The sequence below is a fragment of the Ctenopharyngodon idella genome, chromosome 11 (assembly GCF_019924925.1).
Source record: "Ctenopharyngodon idella isolate HZGC_01 chromosome 11, HZGC01, whole genome shotgun sequence".
NCBI lineage: Eukaryota > Metazoa > Chordata > Actinopteri > Cypriniformes > Xenocyprididae > Ctenopharyngodon > Ctenopharyngodon idella.
This window is the reverse complement of record NC_067230.1, coordinates 3,466,524-3,494,360: the sequence shown is the minus strand read 5'-3', so window position 1 is coordinate 3,494,360 and position 27,837 is coordinate 3,466,524. Positions and strand designations below refer to the sequence as shown.

General features: G+C 40.7%; 1 protein-coding gene across 1 annotated transcript; it reads left to right on the top strand.

Moving 5' to 3' along the window:
• Positions 1–302: 302 nt before the first annotated feature.
• Positions 303–27,837, top strand: LOC127523059 (uncharacterized). Its single transcript, XM_051913516.1, has 6 exons — positions 303–1,921; positions 2,506–2,691; positions 2,830–2,868; positions 11,565–13,560; positions 13,664–13,732; positions 19,388–27,837. Exons 2-6 carry the CDS (start codon positions 2,659–2,661, stop codon positions 19,609–19,611), a joined length of 2,361 nt encoding a protein of 786 aa, XP_051769476.1. The 5' UTR covers positions 303–1,921; positions 2,506–2,658; the 3' UTR covers positions 19,612–27,837.

Sequence of the window (27,837 nt, the reverse complement as noted above, 5' to 3'; positions counted from 1 at the left end):
CCCTTGTGTTTTCGCATGTACAGCCAATCCTTATATTTTGTGATACGATAATGTCATCACCCCACGCCTCGACCCTAGTCAGACACGTAACAGTAACAACAACTGCTTGTGTTTGTAAAGTATGGCATGTAGCTATACTACATCATTTTGAGTCCGTTTTAGTGGTTTTGTGTGTACGCAGATATTTCTGACAAGAAAAAAAAAAAGATTGGATAGGGAAAGCCCTGCTTCGTGTAGATTGTGTCTAATACACTTTCAATAAAACATTTGCAACTGGTTTGTGCAATTGGTTTACAATTTAATTACAATTTAATTACAAGTGGATATTCAAAAATTTGAATTTGAAGGCATGGCATGTAATAAAGCAAAAATAACATGAGCATAAACAACTTTCATTTGCCAAGACCAGGATGCCAAGACCATGTGTGGACTGTTTGTGTCTGTAGGCCTATAGGCCTATGTGTTTAAATCACAAATTATTTTTGCTAATTACATGCCATGCCTTTAAATTCATGTTTTTGAATATCCACTTGTAATTAAAATTACAAACCAGTTGCAAATGTTTTATTGAAAGTATATTAGATGCAATTAACAAATAATCTAACACCATTATAAGTGTATTAATGTAAAACAATTTAATTTTGTAGAATTTAACTAAAATTCATTGTGAAAGTACTACAGGTTTGATGATTTCACAACATAACCAACATGATTAAAAGCCTTTTGGAACGATTTACCAACTGAGCAAACAATTAATAGGCTAAGGAATGGCACATGCAGTCTATAATCATAACAAACTTTATTGTGCCACAGCAGATAGATTTTGGCAAAGAAGTTATTAAACGACACATAAAGACTGAAAACAAGCATATAATAAAAAATACTGTTGGCTCCTTACTTGGAGCTAGTCTATCAGATACCTCTGGCAAATCAATGACTGTAAATCATTATATCAATCATAAAACAAAACACAATATATAAATCGATATATATTGATGAACAATTATATTCTAAGTTTAACTTCTTTCTACGCTGACGCTGTGATCCGGAGAGGACGCGGTAAAACTTTCAGTGGCTTTATTAATAATTATTTATTTTCCTTTTTCATTTTCAATGTTATGTCATGTTTGGCCGTCCCTGAACCCCTGGCTCTTTTCTCTTAGCTTATTTCTCACTTTTGTACTTTGTAAGCAAATGTTTAATATTAATAATAAAAGAAAAGAAAAAAAACTTTCAGTGGCGCTTTAACACAGAACAGGAAACTCATAAATATTCGTGTTTACTCCGCCCAGTCTAGTCATGGCAGAAACAAATCTTTTCGAATTGAATCAATTGCTTCAAAATGATTCACTGGTTCGAAGCGTTCGAAACGCCACACGCTGGTGACCCCTGCTGGTCAGAACAGTGTAAATGCAACGAAAACTAAGCAAAAACATGCATAAAAACACTTTTCACAAACCAATTGCAAAAGTTTTATTTAAAGTGTATTCAACAAATCAGCTAATACCATTATATACATTCTATACCATTTTATTAAATTGTAGGGCTTGTTTTTGTTTGTTTTATGGAGATCTTGGTTAATCAGGATAATAAGAGACTACTTTTACCTTTTATTATATAAATGTGTCATTAAATGTCTACATTTTTTGTTTGTTTGTTTAAATCTGAGATCAGGTAAAAAAAAAAAAAAAAAAAAAAAAAAAATTAACAGACACTGGTTCATGGTTCAAAGCCAAAGAGATCATCGACCCCCTAGCGGCGAACCACTGAAATTTCGAAACAGTTATGACGCAATGAAGCCTCGTTTACTGTAATCACGTGACACGCGCTCCAAATCACTAGTTCGAAACAAATGATTCGCAAAGGTTTCGAAGCTTCACGAGTGTTTCGATAGCGCCCATCACTAATTACACCTTTAAATGTAAGTATTGTGTTTTAACTTAGTCAAATAGCTAGCGATACAAATGTTGAAAATAAAACCAAGGGCCTTTTTTTAAAAAACTAAAAATGTCGTTGAGCAATCTGCTAAGTTAGCTGAGCCACTGCATTTGCTCGGCTGCATTTGTTCGGTGGTGTGGGGCAAAACTATAAACTATGCTGTAGCATTTGTTTTAGGGGGCAGGGAGTAGACTGCTTAATTTATTAAACTGCGGGGTGAAACTTGTGAATTATTCACCGGGGCTTGAAAGTAAGACAACAGCCCGTTTGTTAAATCTGTATTTATCATCTTGTCCGAGGGTACAGTTAAATTAGCCCTCACCCTATACAAAGAGCAAAGCAATAAGACAACGAATAGATAGAAAGATACCCTTTAACTTTGTTGTGGTTTTGTAGTGCTGTCATGCAATCTTAGTCTCGTGTTTTAACCAAATTTGGGCGTCCCAATCTACGATTTGTGGGGGATTTTTGTGTCTGTCCTGCCGTGTCATCTTTTCTAATCCAAGTTTGCATTCCTGTGTTTGTATGTTTCGCAAATGTTTCTTTTTCTCTTGTTTTTGCGTTAAGTGTGTGAGTAGCTGCGTCCCAATTCGAAGGCGGCATCCTTCGAAGGACGCGAAGGTCGAACCGCGCGTTGATAAATGAGACTGACTAGGAGGATTTCATATTTGTGATATAAATGTTAATGATTCCAGCAAGTCCTTCAATTTAAAGGCTCAGATGGATGTGCGCAATAGAAAAACTCGCCAGCAGGTACATTGTGCCCAACCAGGCATCCAGTTAAAATAATAATAATAATAATAATAATAATAAAATCATACAGTTTATTTGGAATAAACAGCCCAATAAAATTTTTATTTATTTATTTATTTATTTATTTATTTTTTACAGATGGATGATGCTACTGGTCCAAGCAACTCTCCTCACCAGGTACATTCACTAAAGATTTAATTTTTGTCTCTCTTTGTAATGTTTTATTTATTTATTTTGCTGTTTAGTTTATTTTGATGGTAATGTAGTGTGAATTAGTACACCAATGTTTAATGTTATGTATCCAGAAAGTTAGTGGTAGTGGAATATTTAAGGCTGATTTGAACCTTCTCAGGGATTTTTTTTTCTTGGTTAATTGTTCCTGTATTCTGGACACTTAAGCTCTGGGTGTACTTCGTTTTTTTACGTGTACGCTAGTGTATGCACACAGTTGAACGCACAGCCTTGGAAAGTATACTTCACAGGGCTCCAGACTGCGCCTAAAACGGTCATATTCATTTGCGAGTGATTTTTTTTGCATACAAATTCACACATTATGACTGTAAAAATTGCATGTTATTTGCGTGTTCTGTGACCAGTAGCCAATCACATCATTTTTTATGTTGACGTATTTAAATGAGATGCTGGGTGTGAAAGTTTCACTGAGTTAGAGCGCCAAAATACAGGTGCTGGTCATATAATTAGAATATCATCAAAAAGTTGATTTATTTCACTAATTCCATTCAAAAAGTGAAACTTGTATATTATATTCATTCATTACACACAGACTGATATATTTCAAATGTTTATTTCTTTTAATTTTGATGATTATAACTGACAACTAAGGAAAATCCCAAATTCAGTATCTCAGAAAATTAGAATATTGCTTAAGACCAATACAAAGAAAGGATTTTTAGAAATCTTGGCCAACTGAAAAGTATGAACATGAAAAGTATGAGCATGTACAGCACTCAATACTTAGTTGGGGCTCCTTTTGCCTGAATTACTGCAGCAATGCGGCATGGCATGGAGTCGATCAGTCTGTGGCACTGCTCAGGTGTTATGAGAACCAAGGTTGCTCTGATAGTGGCCTTCAGCTCTTCTGCATTGTTGGGTCTGGCATATCGCATCTTCCTCTTCACAATACCCTAGGGATACCCCAGGGAATACCCCAGAACAGGGATGCCATGGTCCTTAAACCAGGTACTGGTAGCTTTGGCACTGTGTGCAGGTGCCAAGTCCTGTTGGAAAATGAAATCTGTATCTCCATAAAGTTGGTCAGCAGCAGGAAGCATGAAGTGCTCTAAAACGTCCTGGTATACGGCTGCGTTGACCTTGGACCTCAGAAAACACAGTGGACCAACACCAGCAGATGACATGGCACCCCAAACCATCACTGACTGTGGAAACTTTACACTGGACCTCAAGCAACGTGGATTGTGTACCTCTCCTTTCTTCCTCCAGACTCTGGGACCCTGATTTCCAAAGGAAATGCAAAATTTACTTTCATCAGAGAACATAACTTTGGACCACTCAGCAGCAGTCCAGTCCTTTTTGTCTTTAGTCCAGGCGAGACGCTTCTGATGCTGTCTGTTGTTCAAGAGTGGCTTGACACAAGGAATGCGACAGCTGAAATCCATGTCTTGCATACGTCTGTGCGTAGTGGTTCTTGAAACACTGACTCCAGCTGCAGTCCACTCTTTGTGAATCTCCCCCACATTTTTGAATGGGTTTTGTTTCACAATCCTATCCAGGGTGCGGTTATCTCTATTGCTTGTACACTTTTTTTCTCCCACATCTTATCCTTCCCTTCGCCTCTCTATTAATGTGCTTGGACACAGAGCTCTGTGAACAGCCAGCCTCTTTTGCAATGACCTTTTGTGTCTTGCCCTCCTTGTGCAAGGTGTCAATGGTCGTCTTTTGGACACCTGTCAAGTCAGCAGTCTTCCCCATGATTGTGTAGCCTACAGAACTAGACTGAGATACCATTTAAAGGCCTTTGCAAGTGTTTTGAGTTAATTAGCCGATTAGAGTGTGGCACCAGCTGTCTTCAATATTGAACCTCTTCACAATATTCTAATTTTCTGAGATACTGAATTTGGGATTTTCCTTAGTTGTCTGTTATAATCATCAAAATTAAATGAAATAAACATTTGAAATATATCAGTCTGTGTGTAATGAATGAATATAATATACAAGTTTCACTTTTTGAACGGAATTAGTGAAATAAATCAACTTTTTGATGATATTCTAATTATATGACCAGCACCTGTATCACACACCAAACCAATGCCAAAGAACTAGCGCTGATGAAAGCAGACTGTGTTGTTGATTGCGTCGGTGCAAAACAGCTGCATTTGAACACCGGAAAGGACTACAGCTGAGTGTCAACTATCTTGCGTGTTCTGCTCCTGCGTAAAGGAAACAACTGCCTATTTCTTCATATAAATTTGTCTATATTCATCATTCAAAAGGGGAAACCGGCCCTACAGACTGTAGATACAGACACGGTTTTGAATATCAATCATGCTGATCACTTTCATTATTCCACTCCGCTCATTCTCATCAGATAAATTAAGTTCATAAAAAGTCTTAAGTAGCTTAAATGGTATAACAAGAGTATTAATTATCATTTTAAGGCGTCTTATATTTTGTGGATGGAAAAACAAATCGCGATACTTTTTAATGTGATTATTAACATTAATTTCATTAAATAAATGTGAGCGCTGCATGTTTTAAAGTCAAAGATGGCGCTGTTGCGCGTTCTTCAGGCTCTCGCAACAGTGCTTCAGAGCAGCTCACAATCAATGATTAGAGCACGTTTGTCTACCGATTGCTTATGAACTAATACTGATCAATTATCACAAAGTTTACTTTATATTACTTATATTGTAATGTGTTGTAAACGGTTGTAACAATGTAATTTTTTTTTATCTTCCTCATCTGAAATTGAATGTGCAGCAAAAGTAAAGCACATACATTTCAAAATAAGAGTCCCACTGTATTTCGGCCTGTTCAATAATCAAAGTCAAGTAGCATGTATATCAATTTCCCCCGTTTGTTATTTGGTTACACAAACTATATTTATGTATTTATTTCCATATATTTATATTTATTTTCATTTGATTCAAAGTAAACTGTTGTAGCTTCAGGAAGGAAAGACTAAGAACATTATTTGACACATATTATTCAATATAAAGATTTTACTAGCATCAGGGTTATTATAGTTAACTAAAACCATGAAAAAAAACATTTTTCATTGCTTGAAATAATTGTTAATACTGAAATAAAAATTATACAAACTAAACAGACATGTTTAAAAACAACAACAACAAAAAAAACTAAAAACAAACAAAAAAAAGTCATTAAAACTTAACAAAAAATGAAAGCAGAAAATATAAATCTCTAAAGGTGATGATACACATGGCAACTTTTTGAGCAATGTTGCTGGGCAATGTTGCCGTCAACGGGCAACCTGATGAGACACAGGGCAACTAATTAGGCCAACGGACAGTTGGCAGCAACTAATCAGAGAGGAGCAAATTTATTGCCAACCTAATAAATACTTTATTATAAACACTTGTTAGGCACTTTATTTCAACTTTTCAAATATTTTCTTCATTTTAATTAAAAATAAATGCTTATCCGATCTGATTTGTGATAGGAAAAAAGAGAAGAGCGAGTTCGGCAAAAGGCGGATTCGAACCCGGGTCAAAAGCTACATTCATATGCCATACGCCCTACAGCCTACGCTACTACAGACTTTAAACAGTCTCCATCTTTTTGGTATTTAACTGAAAACATTCGATGGCTTAATTACAGTTTACACGCATTACATTGGATAGTTGTTGGTATTTTAAGCATTATATGAGGTAAATTCCCTGTTTTGGGTTGATGCATGACAACTTACTAGCGTAAAAAGATATAAGTTCATGCTCCTTTTCTCCGCTCCACTGCCGCTGAGAGGCCGCCATCTTGTTTGAATTTTTTTCTGAAATCTCCGAACCGATCACGTGATCGGCTGCTAACATTCTGATTGGAGGATCTCAAAAAGTTGCCCCGTGTATCATCACCTTAATCAGATTCAAAATATTAACAAAAACACACGTCATAATCTGTGGGCGTGGCCTAAATGCAGCCAGAAAAATCACAAGATGAAAATGGTGAAACTGTAAATGGGAGATATATAAACACAACAGGATAACTAAAAGTAAGTGATTTAAAAATTTAAGTTCATTGTTGTGTGGCTCTTAAAAAAATTATTTGGTGCCTGTTTTTTCCCTCTATAGGAGCCAATGGCTCCTTAAGGAATTTTTTTTGTCTGGTGAACTATACTTTGGGCTTTACAACGTCCCCACGGCACACTTTCCATCAGTAGCTGAGTTTACATGGATCCTAATAATCCATTTTGTAATCGGACTAGTAGCACTGTGGGAATAAAAAGTCGGAATGAATTGGCCAAATCCAATTTAAATTTAAAGGTGGGGTATGTATTTTTTCAACTACACTGTTTGGAAGTTAGTCGGGCTGACACCAACAATAAACGTCTAACCAATCAGTATTAGGGGGCTATGACGGTCGAGGAGAGAGAACGAGCAAGAGGGAGATTTGAAAATAAAAAATAAACACCGAAAGAGAAATGATGACACGCAATACAAAAGAGCTCAAAAGAATATCACTGGAATGAAGGTTTATGACTGGGCAAGCGCTTTAGGACCAGCGTTAATATTAGAAAAGCTTTCCAGCGCTGGAGAGAACTAAGCGGGAAGGCCTGAAAACAGACATGGAGGCTGCTTTGAATCCGCTTCACATGTGAGTAAAACTGTTTGAGTGTCATTGATTGTCTGGAGCTGCTGTGCTGTTGCCGATTAACAACGAACTCTTGTTTGTTTTTACTCTTGTGTACTGTACGTTAATTTTTTGTGCTTCCTTGTTGTTCGTTCATCTGCGCTTTATTTTTCGTGATGCATTTTGTTGCGCGTGAGCTCTGATAAACAGATACCCACTCTCGTATTGTGTGTGTAACAGTGGCCAGCTAGTGAGAGTTGTGCAGGTAAACCACTGCACACTGACAACCGCTAGAGAATGCGGTGTTTAGCGTCATTGTCAGTGCACTCGCCTCGCATGCCAGCAGCGGACGGGCCGGGGTTCGAGACTGACTTGGAACAGGGAGGTTAGGATTGGAGAGTGAGTTTTAGAGGCGGAGCAATGAAGAGAGGGGTGGGTTTGTTTGGGCTGATTTCAAATATCAACAATGTGCAACAGCATTGTTGAAAAAATACATACCCCACCTTTAATTCAGATTGTAAAGGGTGGTTTACATCTTTTCTAATCGTTTAATAGTACATGTAAACATTTGATTGGATTGAAAACCGAAACTGGATAGTTCTGGCATGTACAATGGCTTAGAAATGGTGCAATGACGTATGACGCACAGAACGAGCTGTTGTTGTTGAATATCATATAATAAATGATGTGTCATTTTAAAATTCTCATTCCATTTATCGTCTGTGAAGTGCTGTGGGACAATGCCAACCCAGTTTCGGACTCTCATCCACAGACGCCTTGTTTTGAGTACGGGAAGGGCCATTTTTACTGCATTGATAAATATAAGCAGCACGGCAAAAATTGCTTTATTGTCCTTGTCGTCTACTAATCAGGACCCGAAATAGATAAATATTAAGGGTACATTTACATGACAATGATGTACTAATAACGGAAGAGTTTTTTTCCTTTTTCATTATTCTTGTATAGATGACAACGTTGTCAAAACAATCCCCGTTCACACGGATCCACGGAAATGACAAAAAACACTGTATTCTGCTGCCAGAATCACCGTTTTTACAAATTTGCGTTTTTGTAGTTTACACAGGGACGATAACGGTATCGTTTTCAGGCCCCCAAAATGCTGTTTTTATGTAAATGAACGGCCAAAACGCATAAAAAGTTCTTAGTTTCTAGTTGAAATTGGTGTCATGTAAATGGTCCCTAAGTCTGCTTTTTAAAACAAAGAAAAGAAGCGATGGCAGGATGATGGTTCGTATGTGCCAACAGCGGGAAACTCTGTATATTCGTGCAGTGTGCGCATGTCAGAAGATCAAATCTGATTTGAAGCTTGTCACATATAAATTCAACGCAATTAAAATTGATTATTTAGCGTTCATGTAAACACTGTTCAGATTCATCAATCGGAATGATTTCTGAATAGACAACTAAACATAATAACATGTAATTTACTAGAGGTTCTGACAAAATGTTAATTGCTGCAGACTATTTAAAACATTTCATTAATCTTTTTAACAAATCGATTTTGAATGAATGATTCAATGACTCGCTCATAAAGACTTCAATTGCTTTATTACTGGTTGAATCAGTGTTTTTGAACAAAACTCTTCAAGGAATGATTCGGTGACAAATACATTTTTATCAGTCACTTGTCGCCACTTACTGGTCTAGCAATGTCATTGAACCATTCATTCAAACCAATTTAAAAAAAAATATATATATATATATATTTATTTATTTATTTATTTATTTTATTTTTTTTAAATAGACTGCAGCAATTAGCATTTTGTCAGAAGCTCTAGTAAATTACATATATTTTGTTTAGTTGTCTATTTAGAATCGTGGGACAATCATGATCTCTATTTTAAACCAAAAAATTGTGATTCTCAGTTTATCCAGAATCATGCAGCTCTAGTCAAATGTTTAATAGCCATAGCTGAATCATTGTCATTTAGTTATAATATCATGTGGGTGTTTCAATTGAGATTGTGATCTTTTAATGATTAATCCTGCAGCTCTAGTTTCAGAGTACAAACTGTAAAGAATTGGATGAAACTGGTCCCCACAAGGAACTATTGCATAAAACCCCAGATACAGTGGGTACGGAAAGTATTCAGACCCCCTTAAATTTTTCACTCTTTGTTATATTGCAGCCATTTGCTAAAATCATTTAAGTTAATTTTTTTTCCTCATTAATGTACACACAGCACCCCATATTGACAGAAAAACACAGAATTGTTGACATTTTTGCAGATTTATTAAAAAAGAAAAACTGAAATATCACATGGTCCTAAGTATTCAGACCCTTTGCTGTGACACTCATATATTTAACTCAGGTGCTGTCCATTTCTTCTGATCATCCTTGAGATGGTTCTGCACCTTCATTTGAGTCCAGCTGTGTTTGATTATACTGATTGGACTTGATTAGGAAAGCCACACACCTGTCTATATAAGACCTTAAAGCTCACAGTGCATATCAGAGCAAATGAGAATCATGAGGTCAAAGGAACTGCCTGAAGAGCTCAGAGACAGAATTGTGGCAAGGCACAGATCTGGCCAAGGTTACAAAAAAATTTCTGCTGCACTTAAGGTTCCTAAGAGCACAGTGGCCTCCATAATCCTTAAATGGAAGATGTTTGGGATGACCAAGAACCCTTCCTAGAGCTGGCCGTCTGGCCAAACTGAGCTATCGGGGGAGAAGAGCCTTGGTGAGAGAGGTAAAGAAGAACCCAAAGATCACTGTGGCTGAACTCCAGAGATGCAGTCGGGAGATGGGAGAAAGTTGTAAAAAGTCAACCATCACTGTAGCCCTCCACCAGTCGGGGCTTTATGGCAGAGTGGCCCGACGGAAGCCTCTCCTCAGTGCAAGACACATGAAAAAACACCTGAAGGACTCCAAGATGGTGAGAAATAAGATTCTCTGGTCTGATGAGACCAAGATAGAACTTTCTGGCCTTAATTCTAAGCAGTATGTGTGGAGAAAACCAGGCACTGCTCATCACCTGTCCAATACAGTCCCAACAGTGAAGCATGGTGGTGGCAGCATCATGCTGTGGGGGTGTTTTTCAGCTGCACGGACAGGACGACTGGTTGCAATCGAGGGAAAGATGAATGTGGCCAAGTACAGGGATATCCTGGACGAAAACCTTCTCCAGAGTGCTCAGGACCTCAGACTGGGCCGAAGGTTTACCTTCCAACAAGACAATGACCCTAAGCACACAGCTAAAATAACAAAGGAGTGGCTTCACAACAACTCCGTGACTGTTCTTGAATGGCCCAGCCAGAGCCCTGACTTAAACCCAATTGAGCATCTCTGGAGAGACCTAAAAATGGCTGTCCACCAACGTTTACCATCCAACCTGACAGAACTGGAGAGGATCCCCAAATCCAGGTGTGAAAAACTTGTTGCATCTTTCCCAAAAAGACTCATGGCTGTATTAGATCAAAAGGGTGCTTCTACTAAATACTGAGCAAAGGGTCTGAATACTTAAGACCATGTGATATTTCAGTTTTTCTTTTTTAATAAATCTGCAAAAATGTCATCAATTCTGTGTTTTTCTGTCAATATGGGGTGCTGTGTGTACATTAATGAGGAAAAAAATGAACTTAAATGATTTTAGCAAATGGCTGCAATATAACAAAGAGTGAAAAATTTAAGGGGGTCTGAATACTTTCCGTACCCACTGTAAGTCTGTTTTATTCAAATGTGTGTGCATGAGCAAGAAGAAAAGTTTTAAGAAGTTGAATTTTGAAGTCTGGGCATCTTTTTTCTCAATTTCAAATGCTATAATAATGCAAAATGTTGTTTATACTTTTGATATTTGTTTATAGATTGTGACACAGGTCAGAAATGAAAATGAGATTTTTGTGCCAAGACTGAGATGTACTGGAAATAATAGTTAAGTTTTCAAGTCACAACAAGAAACTCAAAAATGCCATTTTGTAGTGAGCTGGGATTGTGCTTAGAGCTGCAAACAGCATTTATTCTCATTATCAGTGAATTATATTCATAAGTGATAAATCATTTGGACTAGAAACTATCAGAGAACCATCAAATTTGCATAACCTAGTTTAATGATGTTTGTTTTTAGATGAAAGACATGGATCTTCAAGATTCTGATGAACTCTACGATTCTACATCAGAGAGTTCAGATTCTTACATTTCAGATATCTTTTCTGAAAGTGACAGTGATGATAACCTTATACCAGACCAGGCAAATCTTCAGCTTCTTGACGAACTGGATGTTGATGAGTCTGGCTCAGCGAGTTCCCCTGTCTGTGAGACAACATCAGACAAAATGTCCTTTGATAGCCACAGCCTTACATCTGAAGCATCTGGAACAGCAGAAGAACCCTGCTCCAGTCAGGACACAAAAGACAGCATAGTTGTTAGTGCATGCCAAAAAATAGGTGGCAGTAGAGTGTACAACAAGAGGCATTACTGCTTTTATTGCCGTAAGCCTTACGCTAAGATGGCAAGGCATCTAGAAGGTTCGCATGAAAAAAAACCTGATGTGGCTAAAGCTCTAAGCTTTCCAAAGGGATCCAAGGAGAGAAGAAAACTGCTAGATTATATTCGCAACAGAGGAAACTATGCTCACAATGCTGCTGTTATGAAATCAGGAAAAGGGGAACTAGTGCCATGTAAACGGCCACCTAAAGAAGCGCAGGGAGATGATTTCATGCACTGTGTATACTGTCAAGGGCTTTTTATAAGAAAGGTCCTGTGGCGACATCTGCGTTCTTGTAGACTTAAACCTCAATCATCAATCGCCTCCAAACCAGGAAAATACCGTGTTCAGGCTTTGTGTAGATACACAGGGCCTGTGCCTTCAAACATGTCTAAACAACTGTGGGGAGTAATCACTACCATGAATCTTGACCCAATCACGGAAATAATAAAAAACGACAAAGTAATTATTGATTTTGGACAGCACTTGTTAAACAAAGGTGGGATATTAGCCAAGAATAAACAGCATGTGCGAGAGAAGATGCGAGAATTGGGAAGGCTGCTTTACAATGCTAGGAGAGTCACCTCCTTAAAAACAATGAAAGATTGTGTAAATCCAAAGAAGTACATGGAGACTGTCAAAGCTGTCAAGCATACATGTGGGTATGACATTGAAACCGACAAGTTCTTGACTCCAACACTTGCCAACAAGCTTGGGAATTCCCTGGTTAAAGTAAACAAAGTTTTAAAAGCTCAGGGTTTACTCTCGAACAACAAAGAGCTTGTGAAGAATGCCAGCGAGTTTCAAGACATCCATGAGGAGAAGTGGAACGAGATGATCTCGGCTACAGCATTGAGGAACATCAGGGACGCAAAGAGTAATGTACCCACTCTCATGCCCTTTACTGAAGATGTTCAAAAAATGCATACACATCTCAGTCAAGTGCAAGATAAGTGGTACAGATCACTCTCTGAAAGTCCCTCTACTAAAGCCTGGATGGTGCTGGCAAAGGTGTGTCTAGCCCAGGTGATTCTCTTTAACCGGCGCAGGGAAGGAGAGGTGGCGAGCCTGCCTTTGTCTGCATTTTTATCAAGAGACACTTTTGATCCGAATGTGGATGTGGGCTGGGCACTCTCCGAAGTGGAAAAAATACTCTGCAGACACTTCTCAATGATTGTCACCAGGGGAACCCATGGTTGGCCAGTTCCAATTCTTCTGACTCCAAAAATGTTGTGTTCCTTAGAACTCCTTGTTCAGCAGAGAGAGGCTTGTGGGGTTTTAAAAGACAATGGTTATTTGTTTGCAAGACCAGAAGCCATGACGTATTTCGAAGGGTCAGGCTGCCTCCGTGGCTTTGCAAAGGCATGCGGTGCAAAGTTTCCCAAGTCACTGACATCTACCAGACTGCGAAAGCATGCCGCAACCCTTTCAACAGTGCTGAATATGACAGACACAGAGATGGACCAGCTTGCCAACTTTCTTGGACATTACATAATAATCCATGGTGAGTTCTATCGACTCCCTGAAAAGACCCTACAACTTGCCAAAATTAGCAAAGTTCTAATGGCTCTTGAGCAAGGAAGATTAGCTGAGTTCCATGGCAAGAACTGGGATGAAATTGGGATCGATCCTGATGGTGTGTAATTTTATTTTACATTTTTGTTTGTTTTTCTGTGTTTATCATCTACTCCTTTCTGCTTAATCACATTGTTAAGCTGTACTTTGTTTGGCTTCCACAGAAAAAGTTCTGAACTGTGATGAGGAAGAAAGGAGCGTACAGGAGGGACAATGTTCATCTACTGTTCATGGTTTGTATCACTGTCAAAATATAGTTTGCCTTTTTTTTTAGTTCCCTTTCAGTCGGTCACGTTCGGTGTACGTCAGTAGTGACTGACGAAATTGGGATATCGCTAGAGAGCCCTATTAGCTTTGAGTAAACTACAACAGGCCAATGGAATTGGCGTGCGATATTTGCATAATGTGCACCGCCCCCGCCAGGTGGTATAAATAGGGAAGCAGATGCAATCGCACTCTGTCTTTCGCTTTGGAGCCAACCTTGTGTTCCTGTAAGAGCTATTAGACTGAGAGTGAAACTCTACAAGCCTTGAAGAAACAGCGGTCTTGTGTTGGTGTGACGGCACGTTGCAGCGAGGTCGCAAGCTTCAGAGGAGCCTGAGCTGTTTATAAGCTCTCAACTGCTGTTTTTACAGCACTGTTTGCCCGTGCAGTTTGAACGGTTTGCGATTTGGGCCGGTTCCTCTGCATTTGTGATCAGGGAGTGGTGTACCTGATCACATCACGGCTGCTCCCTGTGTGCTTCGGCACAAGATCAGAGCTGAATTTCCCCTTCTAAAAGAGCTTCACAGACGAACCCTGCGTCTTTTTCAAGATGTCATTTCTCCCATGCACACTGCCACCTCACAGAGTCAGACCCCACTTCGGGCCGCTGTGCCGTCCGAGTCAGGTCCCAGCACTCTGCTTCGCTGCCCCACGCCCGGTACGTCTGTGGTGCCTTTGGTCCCGCTGGCTCGGTGTCTGGAAGCCTGGATAGCGCTTCCCAGCCCGTCCCGCTGGCTCATTCGTACCATCAGACTCGGCTATGCAATTCAGTTCGCCCGGCCTCCCCTGGTCTTCAGGGGTGTCCACTACACTCGCGTGTCTCTGGACAATGCACCTGTTCTCCAGGTGGAGATTGCTGTCCTCCTGGCGAAGGATGCAATCGAGCCGGTCCCTCCAGGCGATATGGAGTCAGGGTTTTACAGCCCCTACTTCATTGTACCCAAGAAGGGCGGTGGGTTACGGCCAATCCTGGATCTGCGTGTCCTGAATCGGTCCCTTCACAGTCTGCCGTTCAAGATGCTTACGCAGAAGCGCATTTTTGAATGCATCCGTCCCCAGGATTGTTTTGCAGCGATCGACCTGAAGGATGCGTACTTTCATGTCTCGATTCTGCCTCGACACAGACCCTTTCTACGGTTTGCGTTCAAGGGTTGAGCATATCAGTACAAAGTCCTACCCTTCGGGCTGGCCCTGTCGCCCCGCGTCTTCACGAAGGTTGCGGAGGCGGCCATTGTTCCGCTCAAGGAACAGGGCATTCGCATTCTCAACTACCTTGACGACTGGCTTATTCTGGCCAGCTCGCGGGAACAGTTGTGCGAACACAGGGACATGGTGTTAGCTCACCTCAGTCGGTTCGGTCTTCGGGTCAACTGGGACAAGAGCAAACTCGCCCCCGGGCAGAGGATCTTGGTATGGAACTGGACTCGGTCGCCCAGACAGCGCGCCTCACCGAGGAACGCGTCCAGTCAGTGTTGAACTGCCTGAGTACGCTCAAGCGCAGGACAGCGGCCCCACTGAAAATTTTTCAGAGGCTCCTGGGGCATATGGCATCCGCAGCCGCAGTCACGCCGCTCGGATTGCTTCATATGAGGCCGCTTCAACACTGGTTTCACGGCCGGGTCCCAAGATGGGCGTGGCAGTGCGGTACATTCCGTGTTCCCGTGACACCGAACTGCCGTTGCACCCTCACTCAGTGGTCGGACCCTTCGTTCCTGCGGGCTGGAGTTCCCCTCGAACAAGTGTCCAGGCATGCTGTGGTGTACACAGATGCTTCTGCCACCGGGTGGGGAGCCACGTACATGGTCATGCAGTTTCGGGTCTGTGGACGGGGCCTCAACTGCATTGGCATATCAATTGCCTCAAGTTGCTAGCAGTACGTCTTGCACTGGGCCGCTTCAAGGAGCTGTTGATAGACAAGCACGTACTGGTCCACTCGGACAGCACTGCGACCGTTGCGTACATCAACCATCAGGGTGGTCTACGCTCCCGTCGCATGTCGCAACTCGCCCGCCATCTCTTGCTATGGAGTCAGAAGCATCTGAGGTCGCTTCATGCCATTCATGTCCCAGGCGTGCTCAACCGTGCAGCCGACGAGCTCTCACGGCAGCCTCCGCTTCTGGGCGAATGGAGACTCCATCCCCAGGTGGTCCAGCTGATTTGGCAGCGCTTCGGGGCAGCACAGATTGATCTGTTTGCCTTCCCGGACACTGCTCACTGCCAGTTGTTTTATTCCCTGACCGAGGGCACACTCGGCATGGATGCTCTGGCACACAGCTGGCCCCGGGGCCTACGCAAATATGCGTTTCCCCCAGTGAGCCTTCTCGGACAGCTCCTGTGCAAAGTCAGGGAGGACGAGGAGCAGACGAATCGTGACTGGAATTCGGGCCCGGGGACTCTCACGTTATCCTGAGACCCCGGCCTGGATATATGCCCAAGGTTCCTACCACTCCCTTCAGAGATCAGGTAGTGAACCTGCAAGCGCTGGCTTCGGAGGAGGCAGACCCAGTCCTGGCTTTGCTCTGTCCCGTCCGCGCTCTGCGCCTGTACGTGGATAGAACGCGAAGCTTTAGGACCTCAGATCAGCTCTTTGTTACAGAGGCCAGCAGAAGGGAAAGACTGTCTCCAAGCAGAGGATGGCCCACTGGATAGTGGACGCCATCGCCTTGGCTTATCATTCCCAAGGCGTGCCTTGCTCGCTCGGGTTGAGAGCTCACTTGACCAGAGGAGTTGCCTCTTCCTGGACGCTGGCGCACAGCGCCTCGCTGACCGATATCTGTAGAGCTGCGGGCTGAGCGACACCCAACACGTTCGCTAGATTCTGTAGCCTTCGTGTGGAACTGGTATCTTCCCGTGTACTCGCTTCCAGTAGCTGGTAAACGCGAGGAACCCGTTCTAGTGTCGGCTTGCAATGCCATTCCCGCCCCCTGGGCCGGATACATGCATCCTTTACTCCTGTAGAGTTCCCCGCTTGGCGAACCCTGTCGAGCTCCTCCGCCTCCCCTTGCGTCTCGGAGTGTCTGATGCCAGGCCAAACGTCCGTTACCGACGTTGATGTTTGGCTGGGTGCCATATGTCGTGACCCCTCCACGTGAGTGGTCCCATGTGTGTATTGTCCATGGTCAACTCCCCACGGTGAGCCCGTGTCTTTCCCTTAGCAGAGCCAGCTCTGCTGTCACCTGTCAGATGAGTGTCCCTTATCTCTAGGCTGGAGCCATCCCAGGGACTCCATAAGCGTACTGCCCGCGGCCAGTCCATATGTGTACTTCCACGTAAATTCCTCCTCTACGGGTAGGTTGTGGTCTCCACAGCGTCCCCTCCGGGTTCGCTTCCCCAGTGTTGCCTAAGTCTTCTGTAGTGGGTCTTGCGGAACAGCAGTAGACTCTCTCAGTGTAAGCTTGCCCCCTTCTCTGCCCCCCTGGTGCGCCGGGTGGCTAAAGCTTGCGCTGGGCGCTGGAAGGGGTCTGTAACTGTGGCGTTTTATTTGGGATCCCAATTCGTCGGTCACTACTGACTTATGTCGAACGTGACCGACTGAAAGGGAACGTCTGTTACGTATGTAACCCTCGTTCCCTGAAGGAGGGAACGGAGACGTACGTTCTGTCGCCACAGTTCCTGTGCCCTCGCTGCAGTGCAGACTTAGGTTGTCTCCTCAGCGAAAAACAAAGTGCGATTGCATCTGCTTCCCTATTTATACCACCTGGCGGGGGCGGTGCGCATTATGCAAGTATCGCACGCCAATTCCATTGGCCTGTTGTAGTTTACTCGAAGCTGATAGGGCTCTCTAGCGATATCCCAATTCGTCGGTCACTACTGACGTACGTCTCCGTTCCCTCCTTCAGGGAACGAGGGTTACATATGTAACCAAGATGTTTTCTGTCAAGCAGAGCTATTTTATTAGAGAAACATAAATTTTGCAGGTACTGTAGCTGTCTGTGGCTGTCTCCATTCATTTGTATTGTATCTGCAACCTGTTATTTACGGTTAGCATTGGGAGTAATGCAAGTTACGTAATCAGATTACTTTTTCAAGTAACAAGTAACGGATTACTTTTAAACTTACAACAAAATATCTGAGTTAATGTCTTAACTAAGATGGATTTATGTAATTTATCAAAAATGTTGGGAAATGAATCAATGTATAAATTGTGAACCCACAGCAGTGATCAGATTTAACAATTTATTTAAGACAACACAGTATGTCAAGTCAAGTCACCTTTATTTATATAGCGCTTTTTAAAATGCATTTTGTCAAAGCAGCTTTACAGTAATTATAGAAAAATAATTTTGGCTGCACAAAATGGTGTCATTGTCCAGCTTAAGTTCAGTATTGATTCATTCCATTGTAAAAATCATTAGTTATTAAGTCATAAATCAGATTGGGATTGGAACAGTCAAAATATTTAATCTAATTCCATCTGGTTGAAGATCAGATTCATCACGCCGGTATGGAAACGGGGTTGTTGGGGATCTGTGTCACTGGCTGTCATGTCGATGTGGCCTTCACAGGGGATAGATGACACAATCTAGCTGACATTTTAGGAATGTGTTGTGGTCGTGTCTAGGCACAGTTCCTACCTCTGATCTGGATACGGCCCAGATCCGTCTGACTACGGTAAACCTCGGGATAAACAGAGAGACTAACATTAGTGTAGATGCCGTTCTACTTATGATGTAACGAGTACATCGAGTGTTATAGAAATCCTTTAACGGATGTGAAAATATAAATTGATCATGCGTTATGTGTATGCCAGGTTAAAGAGGTGCGTTTTTAGTCTAGATTTAAACTGACAGAGTGTGTCTGCTTTCCAAACAATGCTATGAATACTGTTCCAAAGTTTAGGCACCAAATAGGAAAAGGATCTACCGCCTGCGGTTGATTTTGATATTCTAGGTATTATTAACTAGCCAGAATTCTGCGCATGTGCAATGTCGTAGAAATAATGTAATGATGTGTGACGCATGGAATGAGCTGTTGTTGTTGTTGAATATAGTGTCAAAAATGACTGTCGTGTCATTCTAAAATTTCCATTCCAGTTATCATCTGTGCTGCGGGACAGTGCCATTCCAGCAGTCCTTGTTTCGGATTCTCATCCACAGACGCCTTGTTTTGAGCATGGGAAGGGGCATTTTTACTGCTTGATAAATATAAGCATCATGACACAAACCTTCATGTGCTCGTCGTCTACTAATCAGGACCCGAAATAGATGAATATTAAGACTACTTTTTAAAACAAAGAAAATATGCAATGAGATTATGGTGGTTAGTATGCGGCAAACTCGGGAACCTCTGTATATTTGTGCAGTGTGCGCATGTCAAAACATCAAATCCAATTTTAAGCTTGTCACATATAAACACGCACATCAGTCCGATCACTTTATGTTGCATTTATGTTCACCATTATGTAACACCATGTTCGAATTCATCCATCAGAATGATTTAATTCCGACTGAAAAAAAATGTCCATGTAAACGTAACCAATGTAATTCTATTTATAGGTAGAGTGCAAATAATTTACTTGCACTATAGATGAAGACATAATTACTGATATAGGATTCAGAACTTCAGTTTGGAATTCCAGCACACACTATTCTTTATCCTATTTTTTTTTTTCTGACCATTTTCAGGTAAAATTACCCAGAGGAAAAAACCCTGGCAGCAGACAGAGGTGCAGGCGGTGGAAAGACACATGATGCATTTCATCACATCTTGTACTGTACCAGCAAAGAGTGACTGTGAGAAGTGTTTAAAGGCTGAACCAGAAGCTCTAAAGAACCGGGACTGGAAGAATCTGAAGTTCTTCATATATAACCGCATTACAGCTTATAAAAGGAATTTGCAGTGCAAATAATGAAATGAAGATTACCAACTCTGGCAATATGGCAGTTGGTATGGCAGTTTTTGTATAAATTACTTTTCCATGTTCCAAGTTGATCCAGAAATACCTACTCTGCTTCTGAAGAGGTCAAAACTCCGGCCAAACTTGTAGGATATTGAACAACTTTGTTAGATCAGTACTTTTCAGCTTGTGGCCTTCACCTGTCACCCGAAACATACTGCAAACATTTCAAATAGGGTACAAGTGAGCCATAAAAACAACAACAACCAGTTATTTACATCCACAGACATATTGTAATAACATTTTTCCGTAACACTTTAGGGTCTTTTAACTAGTTGCTTAGTAGCATGCATATTACTAGAATATTGGCTATTTATTAGTAATTATTAAGCACATATTAATCCCTTATTCTGCATGACCTTATTCTACATTCTTAATCTTACCCAATACCTAAATTTAACTAATTTACTAACTATTAATAAGCAGTAAATTAGGAGTTTATTGAGGGGAAAGTGGTAGTTAATAGTTTATACGTGTTTCCCTATACTAAAGTGTTACCAATTTAATATCCTACAAGTTTTGCTTGAGTTTTGACCACTAGTTTTTAAAATTCTTTTGTCTCAACCAGAAATTTTTTATACTTCTTAGTATAACAATAGTTTGTTTTTGAGGTTCATTCAAATTCATTTGTTGAGTTTGTTTGTAAAGTTGAACTCATTTCAAGTTAAATTCAGCTATTTAAATGTGAGTTAATGTCTTGAGGTTCAATTAGTTGTTAGTAGTAGATTTATTATCTTGGTAGTAAGTACCAGGTGAACTAGTAGCAGATGGTTGGTTGTGGTTAAAAACTATTAAAATCATTATTATTAAAGAAAGAATAGATTGCAGTTTAAAGGTTTGACTTCTTGTTTTGATATGGATTTTTGACAATATACAGACAATAATTCACCACTCTTTTAAATCTTTGTATATGAACAGAGAACTTCTGCTTCATCCATTTCAATCACACTGATATTCCTGTCAAATCTAGAAACATCAAACAATCAAACCAAAAATTCTGCACTACATGGAGAGTGAAACTTTACATCACTAGCACCATTTACAGGCTGAAAGCCTGTCTGCATATCCCAGCCTATGCTTGACACATCAATTGACCATATGCACAGAACGTTCTAACTTCCGCAATAATATAAGCCAGCTGGAAAACTTCCGGTAAAATGTCACTTGTTGGTGTGTCGGTATCTTCAATGTCCTGAGGTAGCTTTAACAGCATCAATAGTGTAATACTTAGTTTATAATCAGAATATAGTCACTTACATAGTCAGACCTGTGTTAATTTAGTTAGACGACGTAAGACAATATAAAAAAGACGCACCCTCAGTGTTCCTCAGCAAAATTCAATCCGACCATCAGTTTTCGTCAACACACTGTAAATAACAGATTTTTTGTGCACTTTAGTTAGATTCATTAAATAAAATGTGAGTTTTCACAAGTGTGCCGAAATCATTTAGCTTGCGCTGCACTGACAGCTTCAGTGATTATAAAGGGCGAGCGCTCACTTTCTGTGTAATTCATTCGCAAGAAAAGTTATTGTTTTTCATGAGATTTTGTGAGTGCTTCATACTTCACCTTGACAAAATTTATTTTTAAACCTAGTGATTTTATAATGTTTAATTATGTTGCGTGCAGACTCTGATGCCTTAGCAAATCGCGCTACCGTTCTTGACAATGTACAGTCGATTTAGCACTTACTAGCATGAAGAACAAATAGCCTGGCACAAAAGGTGCATAAAGATCAATTTAAGATTCAAACTCTTGATACAAAACATACCTTTTGTGAGCAAGAATTTTACGAGCAAGAATGTAAATCCAAATATCCACACGATTGCAAATGTGACATTGATTTCATACAACAGTTCAACAAACAAAAGGGTAATATTAAGTGATGTTCTTCACAATATTGTCAGCATTTGCTCTATTGTGCAATGAAAGCCACAGCAGAACTACAACACAGCGGTAATTCGTGAACGAATCTGCAGCTTTGAACGAATCGTTCGTGAAAGCCATTGATTCAATGATTCATTCATAAATACAGCCACTTGCTTCGTTGAACAAATGACTCGATGACTCACACATTAAGACAGTGACTTACCGCCATCTACTGGCAGTTTTAGTATTTAATCACTTTTCACGTTTTTATCATTGCATATGTCTCTATTGAATATTTTTTTTATTTAAAACATTGTAAATGTTGTAAAGATATTTATAAAGATAAAAAAATGCACTGGAAAGTCAATTTAGGGGGCAAATATTGTCCCTTAATGGAAAAGGTGCAGTCTAACCGGAAGAGAGGGGGTATGCGGAAGGATGCTAAATGCCTCAGGGGGTACTCCACTCTAAAAAGTTTGGGAACCACTGGCCTACAGTATATTAGCCTTGATTTACCCCATTACAATAGTCCATTTACAGTTACTGCTATCATAAAAATACACTTACTTGTAGGTTTAAAATTGTACATATGGCACATTTAATGTCCAACATCAAATATTTTAGCAAAATGTATATTTTAGTCAGAATTATTGCGCTCCTATATTGCGTTCCATCTGTTTGGCACGCATGCACGCAGCAACGCTCATTCGCTGTGAAGTTTAGCAGCAAAATGGAAATATTTGTATGACTTTCTAACATTTACAGATGGAGAATAAACTTGTGAAATGTAAGTTATAAACTGAGGAAAACATAATGTCTCAAACGCATAAAATAGCACAAAATGTATGCTGTTTCCTATGGTTGATCGATTTGATCCATGATTGACCTCTAGGGCTGCTTAAGAAAACCGTGCACACACAATTATCCTGACTAGGTAAACCTGGATCAAATTAGCGGGACTGCGTGAACTTCAATTACCTTTTATGAAACCGCTTTAGCCCCAACTTATTTGTTAGGTTCATTCAAGTCAGGTGTTGGAGTTTAAACCTCGCTTTTCTTAGCATCTTTTATGAAATAGCCCTTGGGTGTATTCAGAGCACCGCCATTACCGTTTGCAGTGCGTGGAATGGTGCGCTGTGATTGGTTGAGCGGATATATCGCATTCTGCAGAGAAAGGAGACTGGCGTTTGTCGCGTTTTGGAAAGAAAGAGAGAAAACATGACAGAATAACACGACGAATATCGCATTTTGCGCAAAATTAATAAATGACTTTTCAATACCAAATACTGATTGTGGCGGAAACTCAATTTTTTTTTAAAAAATGGCGCATATCGCGTTTTGGAACCAAAACTCTTCAAATAATGTTTTTGGTCATCACATTAAAAATGACATTTGAAGTGTTGGGAAAATGTTGCGTGTGTGTGTCTAATTACAGACACAGTGTTTCTTATTCAAACGATCCCATTAGCTTAATCTTTATTGCAATCAATAAAACGGGTTATTATTTGCAAATTAGGCAAGTGTGATAACTGCATTAAAATATAAATACAACATTAAAAAATCAACCATTGATGGTTTTGTGTCAATGTACAGCGAGTATGGAATGACAGCTAACAGTTCTCCAGAAATGCCCAAGCTAGCTTAAAGACAACCAGGAGGTAACCGTGCATATGGTCAATTGTGATCTGCTCTGACAATACTGTACAGCACTCTGCTGTTTCACAGGGCTAGAGCCGAGGTTTTCAATCCTGGTCCTGAGGACCCACTGATCTGCACATTTTGTATATTTCCATTACTTAACACACCTGATTCAGATTACCAGCCTATTAGGAGAGATCCATAAACTGAATGTGTCCCCAAACCCGAATGTGTCAGATAAGAGAGGCATACAGAATGTGCAGAGTGGTGGATCCAGGCAGCTGCAGGTCATCGTGGCGCGCATAAGGCCCACATGCCTGGCACAGAGTGGGATGGGGGCTTTCAGCCAAAGCTGAAGTGGTCGATGTGAAGCAATCCTAATCAACACACACTCTCAAGGCTGTGGGCATCAACCCGAGGGTTTTCTAAAAAACACTTTAAGGGAAGAGTTTTCCTCAGCTTGAGCTCAGGGAGTTGATTAAGGTCTGTGAGTGCTTGGATACGTGTACACTAATTCAGATACATTTGAAAACGCATCTTTTTGGAAAATGCTTGAAAATGCCAGTTTGCAGCATTTTAAAGATACGTTGACTGGGTTTCAGAAAAGTATATAGCTTTTCTGCAATATTTACTGGCAGCCCCAAACATAGAAGTTGGTTGATAAGCATGAGTCTGTGGCCATGACAAGCCAATCATCCAGAGAATTCAGCATGTGAACTCCACTCAATTTCAAGAGGGGAGAGAAATGTATCAATACCAAAGGGGAGGGTTGTAAACTAATACGCTGCACCTTAGAATGCAAACTTCAGAAAACGCCTGTGAATGATGAAAGGTAATCTGAATATGAATTAGGCATTCTTTAGGTCCACTGAGATAAACCAGTCTCCCGGCCAAACATGCGAGAGGATTTGTTTCAGTGTGGTCGTTTCGAATGGGCACTTTGATAATGTGGTCTAAAGCCCGGAACAACCAAGCCGACGCCGACGAACTAGTGGCGACGAAAGCAGACTGCGGGGTTGGCTCACGTCGGCAGCGTCTGGGTCCAAAGTTGCCCTCACACCAAAACGACACCTGACGGCCAAGTAGCACGTCTGTTCTGTGTCTGCGTAAGAAGAAATGTCTTTCCGTACCAGCAGAAGGCAGTAGCTGAACAGCCAATCAGAATGATCAGATGGTCCGACTGACTGACAAGCTCCGATGCCGATTCAACATGTCGAATCGGCTAAAAAAAAAACCAACGAGGACCAACTTCAGCCGACGGTGCAGAACACACTGAGAAAACTTAGTCGGCCGACAAACAAAAACTGCCCGACGGCCAACCGTCGGCTCGGTGTGTTCCGGGCTTAAAAGCCACTCTTGCTCTCAACGAGAGACACCACCTCCACTGCGAGGAGGTTGTGAGTTTCCACCCATAAGACATTTTGAGCTTGCTTAGCAGACATTATAACATCATTAACTCTGAAATACCACACCACTGCATAATCTGACAGGGACTGAAAATATTTGGGTGTGAGCTGAGAGTATGTATATCTGCCACAGTGTTTTAGAGAACACCCCCTCCCTCCTCCCCAACAGAAAAATTCAACTTAATTATCAAAGGAACAGTTACATACTTTCTGAACTTTCATTCAAAATTGGCCCAGAAATTTGAAAGATTTTGAATGTGTTTGATGTTTCTGATAAACTGAACAGAATTTTTTTTGTTTTGTCTTAGCCTCACATACTGCCTATGTTAGTATGGATTTAGTGTGTGCTAAGGGCCATGCAGTTGGCATTTTTCAGACCTAAAACAGTCTCGCACTGCAGATGTGTATTGGGACAGGCCCTGTGACTAATGATTGTACAGCTGCAGACAAGTGGTATGAAAGGGGCGGAGCACACAACCTCAATTTTGATTTTCAACATTGAACTCAAGATGTCACCATCTACTCATTCTACCAAGCTTTTGCAAATACATTCTGCAACTGCAGCACATTATTGAGGCAGTTCATTGGAGTAACATACAGTGGGTACAGAAAGTATTCAGACCCCCTTAAATTTTTCACTATTTTTTATATTGCAGCCATTTGCTAAAATCATATGTTCATTTTTTTTTCCTCATTAATGTACACACAGCACCCCATATTGACAGAAAAACACAGAATTGTTGACATTTTTGCAGATTTATTAAAAAAGAAAAACTGAAAAATCACATGGTCCTAAGTATTCAGACCCTTTGCTGTGACACTCATATATTTAACTCAGGTGCTGTCCATTTCTTCTGATCATCCTTGAGATGGTTCTGCACCTTCATTTGAGTCCAGCTGTGTTTTATTATACTGATTGGACTTGATTAGGAAAGCCACACACCTGTCTATATGAGACCTTACAGCTCACAGTGCATGTCAGAGCAAATGAGAATCATGAAGTCAAAGGAACTGCCTGAAGAGCTCAGAGACAGAATTGTGGCAAGGCACAGATCTGGCCAAGGTTACAAAAAAATTTCTGCTGCACTTAAGGTTCCTAAGAGCACAGTGGCCTCCATAATCCTTAAATGGAAGACGTTTGGGACGACCAGAACCCTTCCTAGAGCTGGCCGTCTGGCCAAACTGAGCTATCGGGGGAGAAGAGCCTTGGTGAGAGAGGTAAAGAAGAACCCAAAGATCACTGTGGCTGAGCTCCAGAGATGCAGTCGGGAGATGGGAGAAAGTTGTAGAAAGTCAACCATCACTGCAGCCCTCCACCAGTCGGGGCTTTATGGGAGAGTGGCCCGACGGAAGCCTCTCCTCAGTGCAATACACATGAAAGCCCGTATGGAAGGACTCCAAGATGGTGAGAAATAAGATTCTCTGGTCTGATGAGACCAAGATAGAACTTTTTGGCCTTAATTCTAAGCGGTATGTGTGGAGAAAACCAGGCACTGCTCATCACCTGTCCAATACAGTCCCAACAGTGAAGCATGGTGGTGGCAGCATCATGCTGTGGGGGTGTTTTTCAGCTGCAGGGACAGGACGACTGGTTGCAATTGAGGGAAAGATGAGTGTGGCCAAGTACAGGGATATCCTGGACGAAAACCTTCTCCAGAGTGCTCAGGACCTCAGACTGGGCCGAAGGTTTACCTTCCAACAAGACAATGACCCTAAGCACACAGCTAAAATAACGAAGGAGTGGCTTCACAACAACTCCGTGACTGTTCTTGAATGGCCCAGCCAGAGCCCTGACTTAAACCCAATTGAGCATCTCTGGAGAGACCTAAAAATGGCTGTCCACCAACGTTTACCATCCAACCTGACAGAACTGGAGAGGATCCCCAAATCCAGGTGTGAAAAACTTGTTGCATCTTTCCCAAAAAAGACTCATGGCTGTATTAGATCAAAAGGGTGCTTCTACTAAATACTGAGCAAAGGGTCTGAATACTTAGGACCATGTGATATTTCAGTTTTTCTTTTTTAATAAATCTGCAAAAATGTCAACAATTCTGTGTTTTTCTGTCAATATGGGGTGCTGTGTGTACATTAATGAGGAAAAAAAAATGAACTTAAATGATTTTAGCAAATGGCTGCAATATAACAAAGAGTGAAAAATTTAAGGTGGTCTGAATACTTTCCGTACCCACTGTACAGCCTTGAAATGAGTCCAGTCTCTTTTTATCTTTATTGCACAACCATACCAAAAATACACAAAACTTGTTAAATCACAGGCAATATAATTAGGAGGTGTGCAGACCTGTATTAAATATATAACCTCAACATTTTTTCCTTTTTTGTACATTGTGTTTTTAAAAAAAAAAAAAAAAAAGTTATTTTGTTATTAATATATGTTTTATAAAACGGTTAGTTCCTGTCCTTGATTCTAATTGGTCAATAGCTGTGTTTTATTCATGATAAAACACGGCTATGACTGCTTCACCCAACGGTTCTGTGTATCACTACACAACACTCTTAGCAATGTAAACTGTATGTTCTCAATTGATATTGTTCATTGAAGCTTACTGTATTATGTAGAAGAGTATTATGAGAAAGAGATCGATTGAACGAGTTTATTACCTGCATTCAGATTTAGCGTTTTCCTTTAGGTCAGTCCTATGTTCATAATAAAAAATCTGTTTAAATGTCCAATGTATTATCCTGTCCTTTTAACAGTTAAGGGGTTCTGACAGTGCTAGTCAAAGCATTTGTCAGTTGCATCTTGTTCCATGTTCACAACAATTCAGTCTTTTCAATATAAAAGTCTTCATTACTGACTGACACACTCATAAAGACAGTATTTGCCGCCATCTAATGGAGTAATAATGTAACTTCTGTTGCTGTTCACGGTTGGACTATTTTTTTTCGGCGGAAGGAAGGCTTCAGTGAAAGTTTACTTCATGGAAGTTGCATTGATAAATTTTTTTGGCTTTAATATTTGTATTGTGTGGTAACCGTGTTATAAAAGCAATAAGGTACTCGAGGCTAGTGCTGTATCGTGAATAAGTCACGGCTGAAGGGGTTGCAGGAACTCCACTTCACGTCATGCCTAACAACACCCTTTAGCCATGACTTACCTCTTGTACCTTATTGCTTACATATAGCCTATTTCAAAACATGTTTGGAAAATGATATGAACTGTTGTATTATGTATATGTACTATAAATATCCTATTGTGATATTGCAACATTTTCAAAGTAAAGAACAACTGAACATTTCTGATAAA